General features: G+C 28.6%; 2 protein-coding genes across 3 annotated transcripts in view; both read right to left on the reverse strand.

Moving 5' to 3' along the window:
* The window catches only part of LOC145259887 (uncharacterized), a 575,878-nt gene that overhangs the window by 190,262 nt on the left and 364,878 nt on the right, over positions 1-20,738 (reverse strand). The window contains exons 49-51 of one of the 2 annotated variants that reach the window (XM_080117779.1): positions 4,871-5,056; positions 4,126-4,299; positions 922-1,095 (exon numbers count right to left, since the gene is read on the reverse strand). The exons of the other annotated variant lie outside the window; for it this stretch is intronic. Of the exons in view, the coding sequence (XP_079973905.1) occupies positions 922-1,095; positions 4,126-4,299; positions 4,871-5,056 (534 nt within the window). The remainder of the gene's footprint in view (positions 1-921; positions 1,096-4,125; positions 4,300-4,870; positions 5,057-20,738) is intronic. 2 annotated transcript variants of the gene reach the window in all.
* Positions 11,619-14,743, reverse strand: LOC145259986 (uncharacterized). Its single transcript, XM_080117987.1, has 2 exons — positions 14,445-14,743; positions 11,619-11,948 (listed from the first exon to the last, which is right to left on the reverse strand). Exons 1-2 carry the CDS (start codon positions 14,620-14,622, stop codon positions 11,764-11,766), a joined length of 363 nt encoding a protein of 120 aa, XP_079974113.1. The 5' UTR covers positions 14,623-14,743; the 3' UTR covers positions 11,619-11,763.

Consider the following 20,738-nt stretch of genomic DNA (forward strand, 5'->3'; position numbering starts at 1 on the left):
AAACATATTTTTCGATCATGAACTTTAAATTGATGTAAAATAAAACAAAAATATTTCGATAAAATTATTATACTATACTATATATGAATACTTGCATTTATCATCCACTTATGAAAATATTAAAGAGCGTAGAAAATAAAATTATTTGTACGAAAATGTAATAAAAACTATGAAAATAAAATTTACTATTATATTAAATACTTTTATTAAAATATGTTGTTTTTAATAAAAAGTTCAGGTTATCGTCCTTTATTAGAATTATGATTTCATGCTTATCTCCCTTGCAATTTTCCTGCAATTTTAAGACATTATGTTAGATATTATCGAATATTATCATTTTTTTAATCAGCGTATTGCGTAAAACATGGACTTGTTATCACTAAATTATTAATGCTATATTACTTTAAATCTGCTTTAAAGTAAAGAAAAACAATAGATATCGTATTTTACTTTGAATAGAGAATTTAATTTTGGAATATAGATGTAATTTTCATGACGAGTACAGTATAGTAAAAATTAACATATATAATAAAACTAAGTATATTTTATAATCGTATATAAAAGTCTGAATTTATCGTTCATTTACGAAAATATGAAAGAATATTACAAGAAACGGCATTATAGTAATGTGAATTTAAACTTCCAAAACCATTATCGCAATTCTTACTTTCTTTTCTTTCCTTTTTTATGAAGTAATGTATATTTAAATGAAACCGGAATAACGAATTTTTCCACAGCCTAAAATTTATATTCGATTAATAGAAGATATTAATGAATTATCATTCTTTCAAAATATTGCTGATATCTAATCTTAATTATGAATTGTTTCCACGTAAGGAAAGAACAAGTAATAATTGTAAATGCTTATCCGTGTATATATTTATTTGAAATAGTAATTATACGCATGATTTATATACTAACCTCCACGACCGAAACCCATGCTCTCCAGAATGTCTCTGGCTTCAAGAAGATCGCGAGACAATTCTGGATAACAGGCTTCCTCACATTCAATGATGGCCTTCTCCAATTCAGGCCGGTTTTTACTCTCGCTTGCTTTTTTCAGACGATCAAGGATCTCTTTTGGTGATTTTAAGCCTGAAGGACAAGAATATTATCGTATGATTTGAATAAAATTTATCCACGTATTAGACTAATTAGAATTTTGATATTTTGTCTTGATTCAATGATGAACAATAGTACTGTTGATTTTATAACATTATTATTAGTTGAGATAAGACTAAATTAAATTAAAATTGATGTGAGTTTACTTTATAATTACAGTATTGAACACCTTCTGTGTTTTATCATGCATTTTCTTGCTTTGAGATCTGTTTTATTAATATATAATCATGTTTGTTTATGAGAAGATTTCATTTTTATTTGAAAAAATTATATAATGTAACTGTCAATATTTTCCCATTTAAAGCTTTGTTTATAATGTTATTATTACGAGTGCTCATTTCATTCCATCAATATTGCAATAGTAGTAGCAATAATTTTCCATTGTTAGAATGTCATTATGCATTAAGTAACTAGTTCCTCAATCATTTAGTGTTGATTAAATGCAACAGTATATCTCTATTTATAGAAGTTAGGTATGTCTATATATATATATATATATATATATATATATATATATATATAATTGTATATTTGTATATACAGGTTTACTTTAAAACTATTTCACCGATCATTATTACATTTGGAACATAGGTATAAGGAATCGGAGATAATGTGGACTCTATTTTGCTTAATTTAGTTTTATGCAAATTCCTGCATGCCAACGATATTAAAACTTAGGTAGGTTGAATGAGTTCCTCCGAAGGAAGAACACAAGGAAACACAAGCATTCCCCATTCGCATGTATATCCCGGCTAGGTTTTTGGAGCGGGGGATTAGTGTCCTCCTACATACAGCGGATGGTATTCCCAAATAGTCAGCCACCTGATACTGACCAAGCTTTACGTTACTTAACTTCGGTGATCTATTGAGAACCGGTGGGTTAACATGATTATGCCGTACATTACAATGCAAATTCCTAAATTTCAATTTAAAGGAGTATTTTAAAGAATTTAAAAGATTTAAAGAATTTATATGGGTACAACATCCCATTTTAAAATCCAAATATTACAATTTTGCATTAAATTTGAACTATAGTGATTCGACTATAATTAAGCAAGCTTCCCTGATATTTTAAGATCCATTAAGTTTAAGCCTTAAGTTTTAAATATTTTCCAGAATAAAAATAATATAATAGATTTAGATCGAAAGGGAAAATAATTTTACCTGTCCTAGGACGGGTGTTCTTCTATAATATCGATGGGTCTTCATTTAATTAAACCATAACTTACGCCATGAAGCAACCGGTTTTTTATTGAGTAATTTATGTAAATACTAATTATGGCGATCATTTACTTCAAAGTTTTACATGTACACCTAGTAAAAATGATATTTAGAAATAAGTTAATTTTCTATGTAGAAATAAACAGTTGGCCTATTTTTAATTGCATAAGGTATGAATCACATAAAAAGTCCATATTTACTTTCAGTGAAGTTAAGTATTGTCTTTTCAGAATTTTCTCCTGCCTACGCAGCACTTAAACTACCTGAAATGTTAGGAATGTGGACGAATAAAAAAATATTTCACTACCCAGGTCCCAAAAGCACACTTTGGGAAGTAAAATACGTATTTACATACATACATACATACATACATATATATATATATATATATATATATTATGCATACGAATTCAGTTAATTTCAGACTATTACAGCTGATACTTATAGTTCTGAAGAAGCAGGAAATATGGATGTATATATAGAAAATGTAGTTATTTGAAACATTATATGATGGTAGTTGCACAAGTAATCACTGTCAGGATAAAACTACTTTTAATGGGTAAAGGATGGGTGGCTCAATCTAAAAGGAAATCTAATCTTCATTTCCAGCTTATGCTGTTTATATAACAGTTTTTAACTTCTCAACCTGCCGGTTGCGACAAATAGCATATAGCAAACGAAATGTTAATTTAAAGAGTTATGCCACTCTGTGTTATTACAACAAAAATGATCTTTCTAAAATATTCCATTATAAAATGCCATGTTATTTATTCTGTTTATAAGGTACTAGATAAATACCTGTCCCAGTACGGGAAAAACTGATTCCTCAAGAGGAACATTTTTAAAATAAGATAAGTGGCTAACTTTAATCGAAGGCAATCTAAAGGTTCTCTTTTTAATAGTTACAACACCTAAGTGAAGAGGAGGACGCCAATTATTTCTCAGGATTACTCCATTTCCCTGTGAGTCACCTCTTATAAAGATGAATATTAGCAAGAGTGTATGATTGATATGACTTGACCGAAATTTGAATCCCAGTCTTCTAGCAAATCAGCGGACACTCTTACCAGTATGCCAAATGGGCCAGTATAACAGTTTTCTACCACTTTTATGTCCTTTTCGATTATTACAATCAGCATATGATGATGGTGAACTTTATGTTAATACTTCTTAATCCTATTTTTATCAAATTTTATTTTTAGCTTACGGGGTCTTAAGAAGAATTTTAAATTTAGGAAATCTAGCTTGATTAGTTTAATGCATGTGGATAAAATTCGATGCTAATCTAATTTTTGTTTCAATCTTTAAATAGGGAAGTATGCTTATATTATGCTCATGAACTTTTAAAAATACTTTAAACAAATTGAAGTTGGGTGAATATTAAATACTTTAAGTCTAATACATATTGGTAAAATTTCACACAATCGAAGGCATTTGATTTTTCACGAAGGTCTTCCACCCTCTTTTTACTCCTTTGCATAAGCTTAATTAAGCTAAATATTACCTACACTTTCATTCTTTATGCAGAGGGGTGGTGTTAACAAATTCAAAACGATCGGTTAATTAATCTTGGATTTAAACCTGTATATACAAATAAGTAAACACATATACACAGAACATGTATGTATATATATATATATATATATATATATATATATATATATATATATATATATATATATATATATATATATGCTCAACTTCATATAAACGAGGATAATATGCACTTTTTATTCGCCACTTAGTTGTGAAATCTTATTTTCCGAATTGACGAATGCTAACCTTCTTTGCCGCCTTTCAGGACATAGTGAGTCTCTCTGGCCTTTTGGATATCGTCTTCCATGCCAGGGAAACCAGCTGACACACACATCTTAATTACTTTGTCCAGTTTTCGCTGATCTTTTTCTTCTATGGCTTCCAATAGTTGTTGACGTAACATCTCAGGGGTTCTGCTTCCTGAGAATCACAACCGATTTATTCGATATAAGATATAATACGGAAAATGGCAAACATAACATTCATTGTTTAAGAAAAATAATATGGATCAAGGTTTGTATTGTGTGATTGATACAGTTTAGATTTAATAATTTACTTGGATAGTGAGCGCATTGAATTTTACATGTTGAAGTGATTCATTATGATTCGTTTACTTTTACAAAAATTATTAAAAGCAAAGAACGTTGCTGGCGATTGCAGCAACGAATTAATGTCAAATTATATGGATATGAGAACGATTGAATGGACATATGAAATCATATACTTGATCATTTAAATCACTTTAATATTATAAAGAGTATACACGAAGGTATTACACTTATTTACAGCCGTTTCAATACAATGTTTATTTTAAGTTATCTAAACAAAAACATAAATGTCTTTTTAATATCGTATTTCGTTAGAGCAGAATTTTTCTTTGACAAGATTGACAGAAAGAAATTATTTAATAAAAAGGGCATGTGTGTATGTCTGTGTTCCAAAGAGAAAGAGAGAGAACAGGCGATTTTCGCAAATATTAATGTATGCTGACCTCCATAACCTCCACCCAGTTTGTTAAGCGTTTCTCTTGCATCTAAAAGGTCGAAACCAAGTTCGGGATACTCGGCTTTTTCACACTCGAGGATTATTCTTTCCATAGTTGGACGATCCTTTCCTTGCACAGCAATTCTGAGCTGTTGCCTTAAAACATCAGGCGATTTTGTAGCCATCATACGATCTATGGTCAAAATAAATGTCATGGAAACCGAATATTAAATTTGGTATACACGGAAATGAAAAGTTCTTATCGTAGATATATGATTAGATTAGGCTCAACGGATTAGGTTTTTCTCATGCTTTTTGGACCATCATAGATAATCTAAAGAAAAATAACATGCTTTTGATTTTAGTTCATCAACATAGTGTTATAAGTGCTTATATTATGTGTTATTCTTTAATTAATGTGTTAAATGGGGAATGCTTCGGTCGATTTATACACAAGTAAGCCCTGGAATTAAAATAGAAGATTAGAAAAAAACAAATACTTCGGAAATCGAGAACATTCCGTATTTTAAAGTCATTCATCTGAAAAATAATATTCATAAATGAATAATAAAAAATATTCGAATAAAAATATAGTCCATCCGTGAATATATATTATTAGTGTTTTTATAGAAGAATTAAAATAAAGAAAATAGTGTTTTAAACTGTGTAAAACGCAAAGCGTTTCATAGATTTGGTAACGATTGTATGTAAATTTAGAAGAAAGATGTTCATCTTTCAGTTATCTTTAGTCAATACTATCTATTTTCATGAAGGGTGCAGGCAAAACTCTCTTATCATACCGGTATAGCCACCTAATAAGTGAAAACCCTAAACAGTAACAATCAGGATAGAGTACAGTGTTAAACAGGTAGTTGGGTAAAATAAAAATCGTCAACTGGATAATTTCGAACGAGATAGAGAATGAAAAATACGGAGATGAATGGGGGAACAGAATTTGCAGACCTTCACTAAACTGCTCGACAATCAAGCCTGTCGTACTTCCGGATTGGTAAACGTCAGACATAACTTCAGTATAAACACTCTGTCCATAAGAACGAGGAACCATTCCAGACGATGAATAACCATAATAGACAACACCTTTCAAATCAAAACAAAATCAATGAGAAACAACGCTAAATAAGATGGTAATTGTATTAAAAATAGTATTTTCGGCAATAGATAATTCTACATTTAAACAAAATCAAAACAGCTTAACAATTTTACAAGCAAAAATAAGCCGGATAAAAACATTGCTTACAATGATAATATTTCAAACAGACAGGATTAATAATACAATTAAAATATATAAATGACTTAAGTATGGTAAATTATATACGTGGACATATCATTAAATAAAGCATCTACAGAAAGCAATTAATTAAACTATTTTCAAATATCCAATCTGGAATTTTAATAGTATACCATTTTCATTGCATAATAAATATCACACGGTAAATATATTCATATTAAAATGATCATAATAACTAAGTTTTTAGCTATGAATTATACAATGTCATATATAGAAATACATACTCATATACATATATATAATTATATATATATATGTGTATATATATATTTATATATATATATATATATATATACATTATACTGTAGATGTATAAGTCCTCTTGAGTATGTACATATGTATGCTTGTATAATTACGTGTTTATTTTTTGTCTTATGGAGAAATATGTGCGAAAATTTATAAAAAATATAGTATATGTTTCATAGATAAGTTTATTATTAGCAGAGACTTATGTGTTACTCCTTATGCAATCTTCTGATAGAGATAACGTATTTGCTGGCATTTATTTGAAAAGCAAACTCTGCCAAAGAATTTATAAATTTATCTCGGTCAGAAAACTGCATGTGTGAGAGGAAACACACTTAACAGTAAAACGCAATAAATAAAATCTATTATAAGCTTATTTAAATTTATGATAAGTTTCATGTTGCCCTATTTTCTAAATTAAAATATTAAAACACTGGGACTTTCGTATGAAATATACCTATTTTATGTAAAAATGCGTTTACACTGGTGCTTAATTCAGATTTTATAAGGTATGTTAAGAGATAAAACTTAACAATATATATTAACGTTTCTCTCAATAGTTAAGATGGTTTTATCAAAACTATACCAAAATAGTGGTAAAAATATATCTGTCGGCTTTTCGGTTTGTTACTCTTGATAAATCCCTCGTAAAATTAGGCGAGAAGTTTAGATGTATTTTTAAGTTTTAGATCGCCTCTTTTCCATTTTATCTTATACCATCATATTTATTTAATCCTTTATATATATATATATATATATATATATATATATATATATATATATATATATATATATATATATATATAAGAACAAGTAGTTAATAAAACATGTTAAAACACTTTGAAAAAGAGTTAAAAACATTTAATTTTTAAAAGAAAACACTAAATAAATGATAGTCCTTAATCCGCGGAGTTTCGAAGGACTATCCATTTATTTAGTGTTTCGTTTTAAAAATTAAATATGTTTTAACTCTTTTTCACAAGTGTTTTTTAACATGTTTTTTTAACTACTTGTTCTTATTATAAGCTCTATCTCCTATTTGGTTTTATCGAGCATTTACATCTGGTTGAGATATCTTTATAAATATGAATTCTTTAATATTTATATTTTACTTTAGTTTTGCCATCTTTGATCATTTTGGTAAACTTAAGTGCAATTCTTATTTTATATATATATATATATATATATATATATATATATATGTGTGTGTGTGTGTGTGTGTGTGTGTGTGTGTGTGTGTGTGTGTGTGTGTGTGTGTCGACTATATCATAGCATAAAAATAGTATAGATCAAGATGAATTGCTAGTACACTCAATTCATTCAAAGAAATATTCCTCACCAGTTATACATCGTATTTTAACCCGCTGTAACATTGTAAAACAAAGTGCATGGTTTTACATTGTTGTAAAGCAATTACATACTTACTATACGTAAAACTTAATACAATTTTCATACATAAATGCTGCAATACACAAACCTTACTAAAAGCTAGAAATATAATGAATAGCATTGGAAGCCGAAATAAATCGAGAGAAATGGTTTAAAAACAAACTAACCTCTGTCAGGTCTGTTTAATAGGGAGTCCATATTGTCTCGAATAAATTCGATATCTGACCACAGTTCAGAATGACCAAGTGACAAACATTCATCAACGCTTTGTTCTAGGGCATGACGATCGTTTTGTCTTACATTGGCCATCAGTTTTTCACGCTGTTTTTCGACATTCTTACAACCTATCAACCAAATAAAATTCTAAGTAACAGAAAAAAAATGTGGTATAGATAACAGCCCTATAAAGCTAAAAGAGAATTGACAAGTCTAATATCTTGTTCAGCTTTTAAGATTTTATTGGTACAACATCGGGTAATTCTATTATTATAGAGCTATTACTTCAAAGTTATTATTTTAAAATGTGTGCAGTACTTTTCAAAATAATAATAAAAATTGCAACAGAAAATGCTTTTTTTTAATGGATTAACGATATCAAAAGAAACGTTTAAGAACCTTTCAAAAATATTTAGAACATCATATATTATAACTTCTAATTTGATGAGTAAATCTTAAATCTATTTGATGGGTTATATGCATTCTTATTACGCTAGCCGTAGATATTTATTAATATAGACATATGCTAAGGAATTCCTCAATATATATATATATATATATATATATATATATATATATATATATATATATATATATATGTATATATAGACGGAGAGGGAGGGAAAGAAAGAGAGGGGGGAGACTAAAGGAAAAAATATTTTAGAATCTATATTTGTTAAAATCAGGCGGTTTCCTCTCAGTCTCGAGAAACAGTGGATACAACCTGTAACGATGTTTGTGCAGGACTTGTTTTATTAATGAACGGTTGCACAATCTTCAACCACATCTCTCTTGAACAAGCATTGCTATAGTCTAGTGATAAGGAGATGTCAAAGGAGAACGGCAACAATATCAGGATAAGTAGAGAACCTTCTCACATACAACACTTGATATTCTTAAATGGTCGCACATTTAGTACTTGACTCCAGTGACCTAACAGGAACCCATATGTAAACGGAATCATATCGTATTCAAATAACAAATACAACATTAGATTTATTAATCCTATGCATCCTATGCGTAGATGTAAGGCAAATTATACACAAAATAAAATTACAATAAAATCATAGCTGTTTAAGCGTAAACAGTTTCTTTGCTCACAACGTAATCAGTAGGAACTTGAATAAAGTGTATTTTGCGTTCACAAAAGCCATACAGAAGAATAAAATTAAAATTCAGCCATCGTCTTATCACGCATATACGTATAAGCCCGTATAGGTCAGCAGGAAGAAGCGCATCATATTAACAATGGATATATTATTTTGCTTAAAAGATTAGAAGAATTACCGCGAGATACAAAGATTGCTTATATAAAAATTACTTATAACGATGCACCCATAATTCTGATAAAATCTAGACTTGAGAGGAATTATTTATTTTAAACGAGGTGTAGTTATGCTACCGAAAAGTAGGTTATTGACGTCTTAAGAATTTCAATTATTTTTTGCACGTAATATTTATATACGTTGGATGTATCATCAAATGTATTTCAAGATATATACTTATATATAAACAAAGATAGATAGATAGATAGATAGATAGATAGATAGATAAAATACGTATCCACGGACATGTGTTTCACTGTTAATAGGCTCATTATGAGATGCAACTCCCCAAGTCTCATGAGAGCTAATTTACCAGTAATAAAATTATCGCTAAAAATAACAACAAAGATATGACGGCATGTGTATATATATATATATATATATATATATATATATATATATATATATATATATATATACATACATATATATGTGTGTGTGTGTGTGTGTGTGTGTGTGTGTGTGTGTGTGTGTGTGTGTGTGTGTGTGTGTGTTTGTGCGTGTGTAGAAGTTTAAACTCATTGCAAGTTAATAAAGTCGATAAATACCAGCTCGGTATAAATGTAGTTATCAATATAGCTAGTACATATGTGGGTTGCTTGCTTTACATTGACAATTCGGAGCTTTAGCTTTTGTGATCTCTTAAAACAACTTCGACATTTAAATAATAAGCGAAACAAGCCATATATCTAATTTTCTGCATCGAATACTAAGTAATAAATAAATATTTATAACTTTGCTACATTTTTCCAATACAGAGTTGGATAAATTCTTATTCAAGCTCGATAAAAGAGTCTGCATTAGGCGAGAGAATCAAAAGATGAATTATTTGCAGAAACTGATCCCAAAAGACATGGGTAATAAAGCGACAGAGTTAGAAGCCGATAAAACAATACTAGCTTAAAGTGTAACTCTGATAGTTGCGAAAACGTTTAGCACTGTTCAATACTCCGATCAAACAATGTTTAAATGTGTTATTTTTATAGATCGGAAAACGCCTTCAAGCGATAGAAATCCTGCAAAATAGAAGCTATAAATTGTAAAGAATTGAAAAAGGGAGAAGTCAAGTATGTTTTCTTTAACATGAAAGACTAGTAAAAGCAAATCTATCAAATGAGCTGCAATACTGGGGGCAATTTTCAGAAAACAAACTGACCTCCCTTTCCTCCACCTAAAGATTCCAACGTGTCCCGGGCTTCAGAAATTTGGAAATATAGTTCTGGATATCCAGCTGATTCACATTCCGTAATGACACGTTCAAGATTGACTCGACTCTTCTCTTTGATGGCTGATTGAAGAGCTTCGTAAAGAGACTCTGGAGATTGAACATCTGAACAAGACAATTGTTACGAATTTAATTCAAAATAGAGGAAAGTTACTTTTTGCAAATTATTCTTAAGCGGCGAAATTAAAGCAGATGAGATAAAGTAGACGTTTCAAAATTTGAATTATGAACTTAATAGTGTCAATATATTGCTGACTATTACTTTCAAATTAAAAGTATTTACATAACGATTGTCAAACATTAAAAAAAATTATAAGTGTAATTATTAAAAACCATTGACAATAAGTAAAATAAAATTTATACAGGTTTTACAAGGCTTTTTCATTTTCTATAATATTTAATATATTCATTTTTAGTTGATAATTTGATCATTCAAATAAAACGGTCTTACAAACGTTGTAAGCTGAAAACTTTGTTGAAACAGATGCATTCTTGAAAGTATTGCAAGTGTATTCCCTGAAAACTTTGTTGAAACAGATGCATGTTGCATCGTTGTTTTAATTGACAAAACAATCGAATTCAGTTATTAAGGTGGGTTCTATAATTCTTTTCTACCACTTATTTTTTTTTTTTTTTTGCAAAAGTATTTGAAGTATTTTGCTGAGCAACCTTCATTTTTATTTATGCAAGCGGTTTTTGCTACATATGCGATACATTGTTCATCTGTAGCTTTATTATTATATGCTTACTCAACCCAATAACTTTTACATTCTAACAAGTTGGCATGAAGAAGCTTAGGTTAATAGGCTCTACCGAAAACATGTATGTATATATACATCCAAAAACATTTGTATATATCAAGCATTAAACAATATATATATATATATATATATATATATATATATATATATATATATATATATATATATACGCGTATGTGTTTATTTGGGCGTATATATGTTTTATAAAAATATATAAATTCTTTAATAGTCTACAAAATGCACAAGATATATCAATAAAAACCAGTTGTTTATTCGTGTTTATAAATATATTGCTTGGTTCTAAACAAATATTAAAACTGTTTATGAGGTTTTATTGATTCGTTTGTTTCAAAGTAAGAGACGTTAATAAATGGTGTCTTTTTACAGTAAAAGCAGTTTTTGCAAGCAACATAATTTTTAGATAAAACGTTATTGCCAACCTCCTTGTCTTCCTTCCAGCTTATTAAGGGTTGTTCTGGCCTGTTGTATATCTGAGTCGAGATCCTTAAGGCCAGCGGAAATGCAGGAATTTATGATTTGCCGCAGAATTCTCGGGTCTTCTCTATTAACCGCTTCTGTTAGGTGATCGCGCAGAATATCAGCTGACTTACAACCTGCAGACGTCGTAATTCAACGGACAAAATAAAATATAACTTTCAATATTGCTATACATACAAGTATTCATTGCTATGCAATATAGACTAGTTTCTAAATTTAAAATATTTATATATTAAATTTCTTGTCAGAATCGTTTGTGATGTTTCCTGGCGTGAAAATTTAATCTAAAAAACGATATGAAGTAGCTCAAAAACTATATATTTTTAAAGATTATGACAAGCTTGACATATTTGCATTAAAATTGATATCAAATAGAAAAAATACACCTTTAAACTTTCGTAATATTAAGTGTTATTATTTTTATTTTTTTCTTGAGTTATATAAAACTGACATATTTCTAAGATGAACGTTAGTTACTATAAATCTGGGAAAGAATAAAACGAAAAGATGTTGTTTTAGTGAGTTACAAAAAACTGCTTTATTCTAAACAATTAAAATATTTATAAACATATTTATTTCACAGCATCTTTCATTTGCCTTACTTCTTTTGTTCTAAATAATGTTTTATACAACTTAAGATAAAATAAAAAGAATAACACTTAATATTAGGATATTTTAAAGGGGTAATTTTTTTCTATTTTATATTTTCACACTGGCATATTTCTAAGAAAGAAGAGCTCATTAGTATAAAACTTGAAACGAAGAATGAAAGGCAAATATTTTGTGGATCATATAAAATTAATTTATTCTAAATAATTAAAATATTTATAAAAATATCTTTGCCACAACATAATTCTTTTGTTTTAAAGAAATTATTTTAATATAATTCATTGAAAGACTTTACTTTGCTTCTTTTAGTTTGGCCTCTTCTTCGTTCCAAACTTTATATCGACTATAAAAATGCCAAAATGTGTCGGCTGATTTCCTTATTTCAAAAGATGTATTTTTCCTCATATTTCATACGTTATGCTAAATTTATTAGATGAGAAAGAAAAAATCAGTTCAATACTAAAAATAATGACAAATACAAGATACAACATATTTTTATATTCCTATCTAGTTTCCTCTACACGAGAGCAAAGTTAACTACAAAACCGGTTCTTAATGTGGAAACTCCAGCTTCCCAAAAGAGGGACATTCTGGATTGGAACAAAAAATAAAAACTGCGTTAATCTGGATAGACTTCACATTCAGTGAATAGATAAAGTATAGCATCAGAACAAATTTTACACTTTGCTCCTAACCAAAAGGCCAAGGAAGTATATTGCTGATGTTAGTTCACACTCCACATGTGTTACTTGTTGGATTTACTTTGTTTATTTAGATTGTTCTATCCATATTGTCTTCAGATTTTTTACTATTATTTTTCATTAAGTGATTTTAGATATTAGATTAGCATTTTTAACTTCCTCTTTATGATTTTTATTACTCATCATGGCGCATTAGGTAAATATATAAATATGCGCAGATATGTATCACTACATTTAATCTGCGTTTACTGTTTACAGAAATTCTGTGTAATGGGATAATTTATCCAAAAATATATGAAAATATAATGTATTATGATATCTCTCAAGATAAGAACAATTTCTCCCGGAGAATCAAAACCTATTTATATGAAACTTATCTACTTCCATATTAAACTCGCGAACTTGAGCTTACAACATCTGTTGTGGTATTATGTAAGACATTAAGTTTCGGAATTTTTTTTCTAGATAAGTAATTTTATTATTTATATTATTTGAACTGCTGTTCTCATATTCAATGTGATTAGTCTTATGTATATTTTGACCTTTTTAAGGTGTGTCTTGTTGAACTTAACAATCTTTATGTTGAACTCTGTACAGAATTTCCCACTGAACACGGGGACACACTGTTCTTATTCCTTCAGCCATAAAGATATAAATATGTGCACATGAACACGTGGCGCAACGGATAAAAGTCGTAATGAAAAACAGTTCTAAGTGACATTTATTAGTAGGTTGAAGGTTCAATCCCCATTACGGGTGATATTAACTAAAAATAAAGTAAAAATGTTTTACTAAAATAATTTGCCGAACTTGGCTGAGGAAACATGAACATAATATCCGTGTGGATTAAATAAAGTTTTCATTCTGTAATTTAGTATGGATTTCTGACTTCGACATAAAGATTAGACAAAAGGAATATAAAAATGATTGGAAGTTACATCGACCAACTAATATACGAGATGAGAACAGTAGTCTGAATAATCCAAATAATACTAAGACTGGTAGACTTTCATTCCAAACCTGCAACTTATAACAATTCTATATGCTATCAAATATGCTATAACAATTCTGAATGGTAATCAAATATGTAACCAAATGACTTTTAAAAAACAACAAAACGAATTTTTTCTAAAAGTGATTCATTTAGAAGCTCACTTATTGCTTTGTAATTAATATGTGAATATTTTTGAAATTTCAATTAATATTTCAATGCATGGAGATATATAGTTGTTTCTATTAATGGAGGTAAATAGAAAATATGACGATACAATGACTAAACTTGTGCGTATAAATAAAGCTGACCTTTGTCGGTTTCGCCCAATTCTTTAATAACTTCTCGTGCCTCGCGTACATCATTCCCTATTTCGGGATACTCAGAAACTTCACATTCGTAGATGCACTTGTTCAGATCCTCTGCGTTCTTTGTGTCTATAGCTTTTCTAATTTGTTCACGAAGGTTCAATGAAGATTTATAAACCATGTCGATATCTAGATTGTCAATCAATAAAAAGGAAGGAAATAACAAAATATGTTAATTCTATGAGAAATCAAAGCTTACACTTTTTAATTCGATAGTAATATAATGATGAGTCAGCCAATAGAATGTCAATTTTTTATATTTTAAAAAGAATACACAAATTTCAATCAACAATCTGAGCCTTTTCCCCGTGCCATTATGGTGTATAGTGTTTTGTGTTTTTGTTTCATTTCCTCATAACAAACATAATTCAAGAATATCTTTCAATTTTTTGGTCGTTCTGCAAGTGCTATAATCTTTTTTCTTGATGGTTACATTTAAATAAACATAGCATGGCTTATTTTAAAATGCCATATATTTTAAAATTCCAAAATGTAATTTCAAAAAGATTCATCTGACAGTCCAATGAATTGTATACATGATTCGACATATAAATAATTCTCTCGGCCCAGAACATATCTATATATAATAATAACATCTAATCATCAATATGGAAACAAATAGACGAATAACGTGCATAATGCATCCCCTAATGACTAAATAAAAGTAAAACTAAATCTTTGGTCATAAGTCCAAACTTCTATGTTTCTTACAGTGCTTCCTACATTAACTTTACTTTCTTTTTATATTAATGTCTTTTTTTACTGGTTTCAACTTGTCTGACTTGCGTATATAGACTTTATAGTAAGACTTCAAAATAAGAACAGGTGCTACCAGATTAGGAAGATACCTTCCTGGCATAAAATGAATCATTGCTTTTTTTCTTTTTTTTTTGCACAACTCAATCATGTTCTGCAAAGCCCAAAACAAAAAGAACAATCCCCTCTACAAAACATGCAAAACAAATACCATAAATAAATATTTGAAGATATAAAAATGATTATATTTTGCTTTAAATAACCCGAAAATGATTTATATGCCGTAAAAATTAACAACTAAATAAAACCAAACAAAACAAGAATCTTATAAAGCAATAAAACAGTTTGATATAAGTTTTTATAACATATACGATAACTTTTATTGTACGTGATTTAATTGAGTTATAAAATATATTAATTTTACTTTTATAAAATTCATAATGATTTGATAATTAATTAAGACTTGATTATCACAAGATACTTCAGCGTATGCCAGCAAGTATTATGACTAAGAAAAAAGTAAGAGAATGTAGATATTTGGCTTATTTTAACTTGTTTATCTGTTGGGTGCGCGGTGCCAAATCTTAACGTCATACATTTCAGTCAGAATTCCTTGAATACGATATACAGTCTCATATTTTACTGAGAACTGGTAATGTAATTACCGAATCATGTTGCCTAATTAAGAGTCGAGGCATTTATTTTGAATTCAACGTGGGCTTGTATCAACTTCTCCAAGTTCGACTGTTTTTAAGTGTGCTTTATGGCACACTTAAAACAGTTCGACTGTTTGTAAGTGTTCTTTATAGCACACTTACAAACAGGTCGACTGCTTTCAAGTGTGATTTATAGCACACTTAACATAAATACAGGTACTTTGTTGGAAAAGAAACTGTTATTGAATATTCTTCCTATTTATATGAGTGCAAATAAACATACTATTAATTATTAGAGAGCAAACTATAGTACCTTGCTTTTACTAAGAGAACATTTTGTAATATTGTTACGAATGATGTAAGTAGTCATAGAAACGTTCGTTTCTGTTCATATTCAATAAGGTTATAAGTCTAAGGTTTTTAAATTGGTGTTATAATTATATAAAGTGCTTACAGTAATATAAATAAAACATTTTTGATGAATAAACGTAAAAATTATGATAATACATACATCAACAGAACAAGTTAAAAAAGTTCCGTATGAATACCATTTCATATTACAAATTATAAAAGCAGAATCACAGCTTAAAAAACAGAATTATCGAAAGGTGTATTTACCTTCTCAATAGATTTCTAAGATTACCGAGGAAGATATAAACGGAGAAACAGGTTTTGTATCAACTTCCCGAGTAAAACGTTGACGAAAGAACCTATCATTGATATGATTCTACTCCACCCTTCCTTGCGAACTGCGCCAATAAAATCTATGGTTGGTTGCGATGTATAACAGATAGTGAGATAATATCTCGTATCATGTTAGTTTGGCTGCGTCTTACCCATAAAATAAGGAATGGCGGCACGTAATAAAAATTGGCGTTGAAATCGTTAATTATATACGAAATAACTTTCCGTCGTATCAGTGCAAATATAGCGAGTAAAAAAGGCGTTTATATATGTACAGTTGTTTTGTATTTTTCTTTATACTGGATATATAACTGAATTGCGTAAATAGTTTTTTATATTATAAGATAATATTATAAGATGAATACAGCGCGATTATTGGCACTCAATGTAACTAGTATATCTGTTATATGAGAGTTATAATATTAATATTATACATTTTTAGGAAGACTTTTTCCATTATAGAGTAGATGCGTGAACGCATTTCGGTCAGTCTTCTTACATTTTGTACATATAAATATATGGAAAAAAATAAAGATATAAATATGCGGTTTATTTATGGATAAAGATATATAGATTATGTTTTAAGATTTGGGTAACTTACATGTAAAAGTAGACGTATGTAAATATGTGTATATACATACATTTTGTATGTACATATTTATATATTTGTATATTTCTACTGTTTTCATGTTTATATATATATGTGTGTGTGTATGTGTGTGTGTGCGTATTATAAATATATTATAAATTTATGTATGTATATAAATATAAATGCTTCATACATAATTACCATAGTAGATTAAATATTTATAGTAAATTATATTTAATATGTGTGTATACCTATATAATTCTTAACACTGTGAAATTAGAAGAAACAGCATATATAATAGTTAATATCCGTGCTTTTGTGTATATATTTGCGCATATATTATCTTAGATAATCTTAGATAAATCAAGTATATATATATAGAGAGAGATTTAATTCAACTTGCATGTAAAACACCATTTCCAGGAGCAAATGTGATTATCATAGCATGTTCTGCAGCACATGCTTTGATAAACTGATTGAGCCGGAAACCACGTGTTATAATGCAAATTCAATTACATCTTTTAACTCGATATATTTTTACATGAATTTACCCTTTATATTCAGCACCTTTCTCCCATTAATAAATTACATTTATAATTGTATTGATAATAGATGCACATATCAATTAAATTTCACATTCCTATATATGTTTATATAGAGATTTTGCAGAAAAAATATGTACATACAAATAAATATATAAAATATATATTCTAATTAATAAAGATACATATATATATATATATATATATATATGTTAGGCTAGAATTGATTTTAGTTGAAATAAATAAAAAAATATATTTATGTTTATAATTTGTGTTGAGCTTATTCTTCATAAAGACATATATATTATACTATATTAGTGTTCTTGCCATTATAGACGTTTATATATGTATGCCTGAGATGCGTTTTATTAATATGTACAGTTTAGGACGTGGACCATAATTATTGTGAAATAATCAATGAATGTGTATATTGTGGTTTTCATTTGACGTTCCGCCTCCTTTATTATGTATGGAGAATGTCTATATGTGGTTTGACATTGTTATGAGTTCCATCGCTGTATTCATTATAATATATTGTAAAAAAAAAGTAAATATTCTCAACGTTATACAAAGTTTTACACGGAATCAATGGACTTTAAATAATAATGACAAATTATTAGTAAACAGTAAATGGGGTTAGTATATATATATTCTTTTTTTTTTCAAAATCAATTAAACAAGAACGAAGACATAGCAATGTATGAATGTCTTTTCCTTTTAATGTAGAGAATCAAATATCGTTTTCTTCTGTTTTTTTAATGTTTCAAGAAACATTATAAACGAGGACTGAAATATGATTGAAATTTATACAAATGCTGCGACAATATGTAGCAATAATATCGTGTTTTCATAGCTGAAAATTAGAAAGTTTTCGCGCAAATAATATAATCACAGGATAATCTTTTTAAAATAGTAATAAAAATCATAGTAATTATATTTGATTAAGACGATGTTTACTGGAGCAATAAGAAAAGTTTTCTATTAGATTTGAGATTTACATTAATCTAAGAATCATAAAATTGACTTGTACTGAATGTGTTTAGTCGAAAGTAAAAATCTCAGAATTCTTCTAAAAACATTTCGCATAACACTTGAAAGTTATAAAAATGTGTATCAATTTTTATATTTTAAAACAGTTCAATGGAGAATTTATCTCCTTACGAGAAGGTTAGATATACAGTCAGGTGTGCTTTTGAGAACCCAGTTCACTAGGATAAAGGCAGTAGTGCCGATAAAATAGACTTGAGCAACACTGTCGGTATACTCAGTAGGGGTGCATCAGGCGATTAGTAATAAACTAATCCCTTCTCAGGTAGAAGGCGAAGCCTGACAGTTGACATCCTAGGTGTGAACAGAACTACACATTAGCCTGCCAGTAACAAAAGCACTGTTGCAATTCTACGATACAACATGCAAGTTTAATGAAGAATAAATTTTGAATAAAATGCTTAAATAATTTGCATATATATAAAAAAATTCTGTACAATTTTCAGTAGAATTTTCAATAAAATTGCATAAGTTCTTTCGATTATAGAACCTGTTTTATCATTGCTATTACGTTAAGACAACACGCGTAAGATTTATTGTAAAACCTTCTTCCGGACTCTGTAAAAAGGGCGGTGTCTCTTTTAGTGTGTGGTAGTAACAACTGAAATATTCAGACAATTCTTTATATAAAATATTAAAGCTATTTTCGAACAAAATTGTTGCTGCAGATGAGTCAAAATTGTGTTGACCTGTGAAAAATATTACAGATTTTAACTATCTACACTTTTTCAGCTTATATCTTTTTGCAGTGGAATTCGCTTTACTTGCCCAGATAGCTCGATCTTAGTCGAATCAAATCTGGTCACAAGTATACATTGCGTAATTGCGTATCTGCATATACGTAAATACATGCAGAAAAGATAAGACCAAAGGAGACAAAGTAATTTATATATTAATCTGATAATTCTATACTTTGGCATTCGAATCACACACACACACACACACACACACACACACACACACACACACACACACACACATATATATCACATATCACTCATACAAACGTATATATATATATACGCATATATATAAATATATATATATATATATATTTATATGTATATATGGTATTAAAATGTATTATGGCAAGTAAGCTGTACACAAACGGTTATTTACTTATCTAAGGTAAACATCAGGCTAATTGCCTTGTGATTCCACGGAGAAACATCGAAAAACATATACAGTATAACTCATTGTCATAAGTATATTTTCATAACACTGCTAAGCTCTACTAACGTATTGTACTAAAAGTACTGCTGAAGTAAATATTGAATATATATATATACACGGAATGTATTATTTTATTTTATAATATATTAGAATATATATATATATATATATATATATATATATATATATATATATTGACATGAAAGAATAATTATACATGTGTGCGTGCGTTTGTGTATGTGTGTGCGTTTCCTCACATTGAGAATATATATATATATATATATATATATATATATATATATATATATATATATATATATATATATATATATATATATATTGAAAATAGTACACCTGTAAATTATGATTTTATCTTAATTTTTATTTCGGGCAGTCGTCTGCTCTTTATCAAAACTCTTTTTACTTTAAATTGAACTTTTTATAAACATGTACACATCAGACACGTTTACGTGATTTATTTCATTGCGGCATTACCTTCGTATCTTACGTCTTTCTTTAGATGAAGAAAAACAAAACAAAAATGGAAATATCACATTATTTTGACGAAGACCTGTTCGAAATATTAAAACGATACTAACACCTAGCATGTAGACGCTTTCATGTATATAGTAGTTTCTTTTTCATTTAAAAAAAAAATGTGAGGAAATTCATTATTTTTAGACGAGAAGAACATTCACACGTGTGGATGCGTACGTGTGGATGCGTACGTGTGTGTGTGTGAGAGAGAGGGAGAGAGAGAGAAAGAGAGAGAGAGAGAAAGAGAGAGATG

The sequence above is a fragment of the Euprymna scolopes genome, chromosome 3 (assembly GCF_053919585.1).
Source record: "Euprymna scolopes isolate OS-2025 chromosome 3, ASM5391958v1, whole genome shotgun sequence".
In the NCBI taxonomy this organism is placed as follows: Eukaryota; Metazoa; Mollusca; class Cephalopoda; order Sepiida; family Sepiolidae; genus Euprymna; species Euprymna scolopes.

Coding starts and splice junctions, on each gene's coding strand:
- LOC145259986 (XM_080117987.1), bottom strand. CDS start 14,622: ATGGTTTATAAATCTTCATTGAACCTTCGTGAACAAATTAGAAAAGCT. Junction 11,949..14,444: donor ATTGGGCGAAACCGACAAAG/GTCAGCTTTATT, acceptor CGACGTCTGCAG/GTTGTAAGTCAGCTGATATT.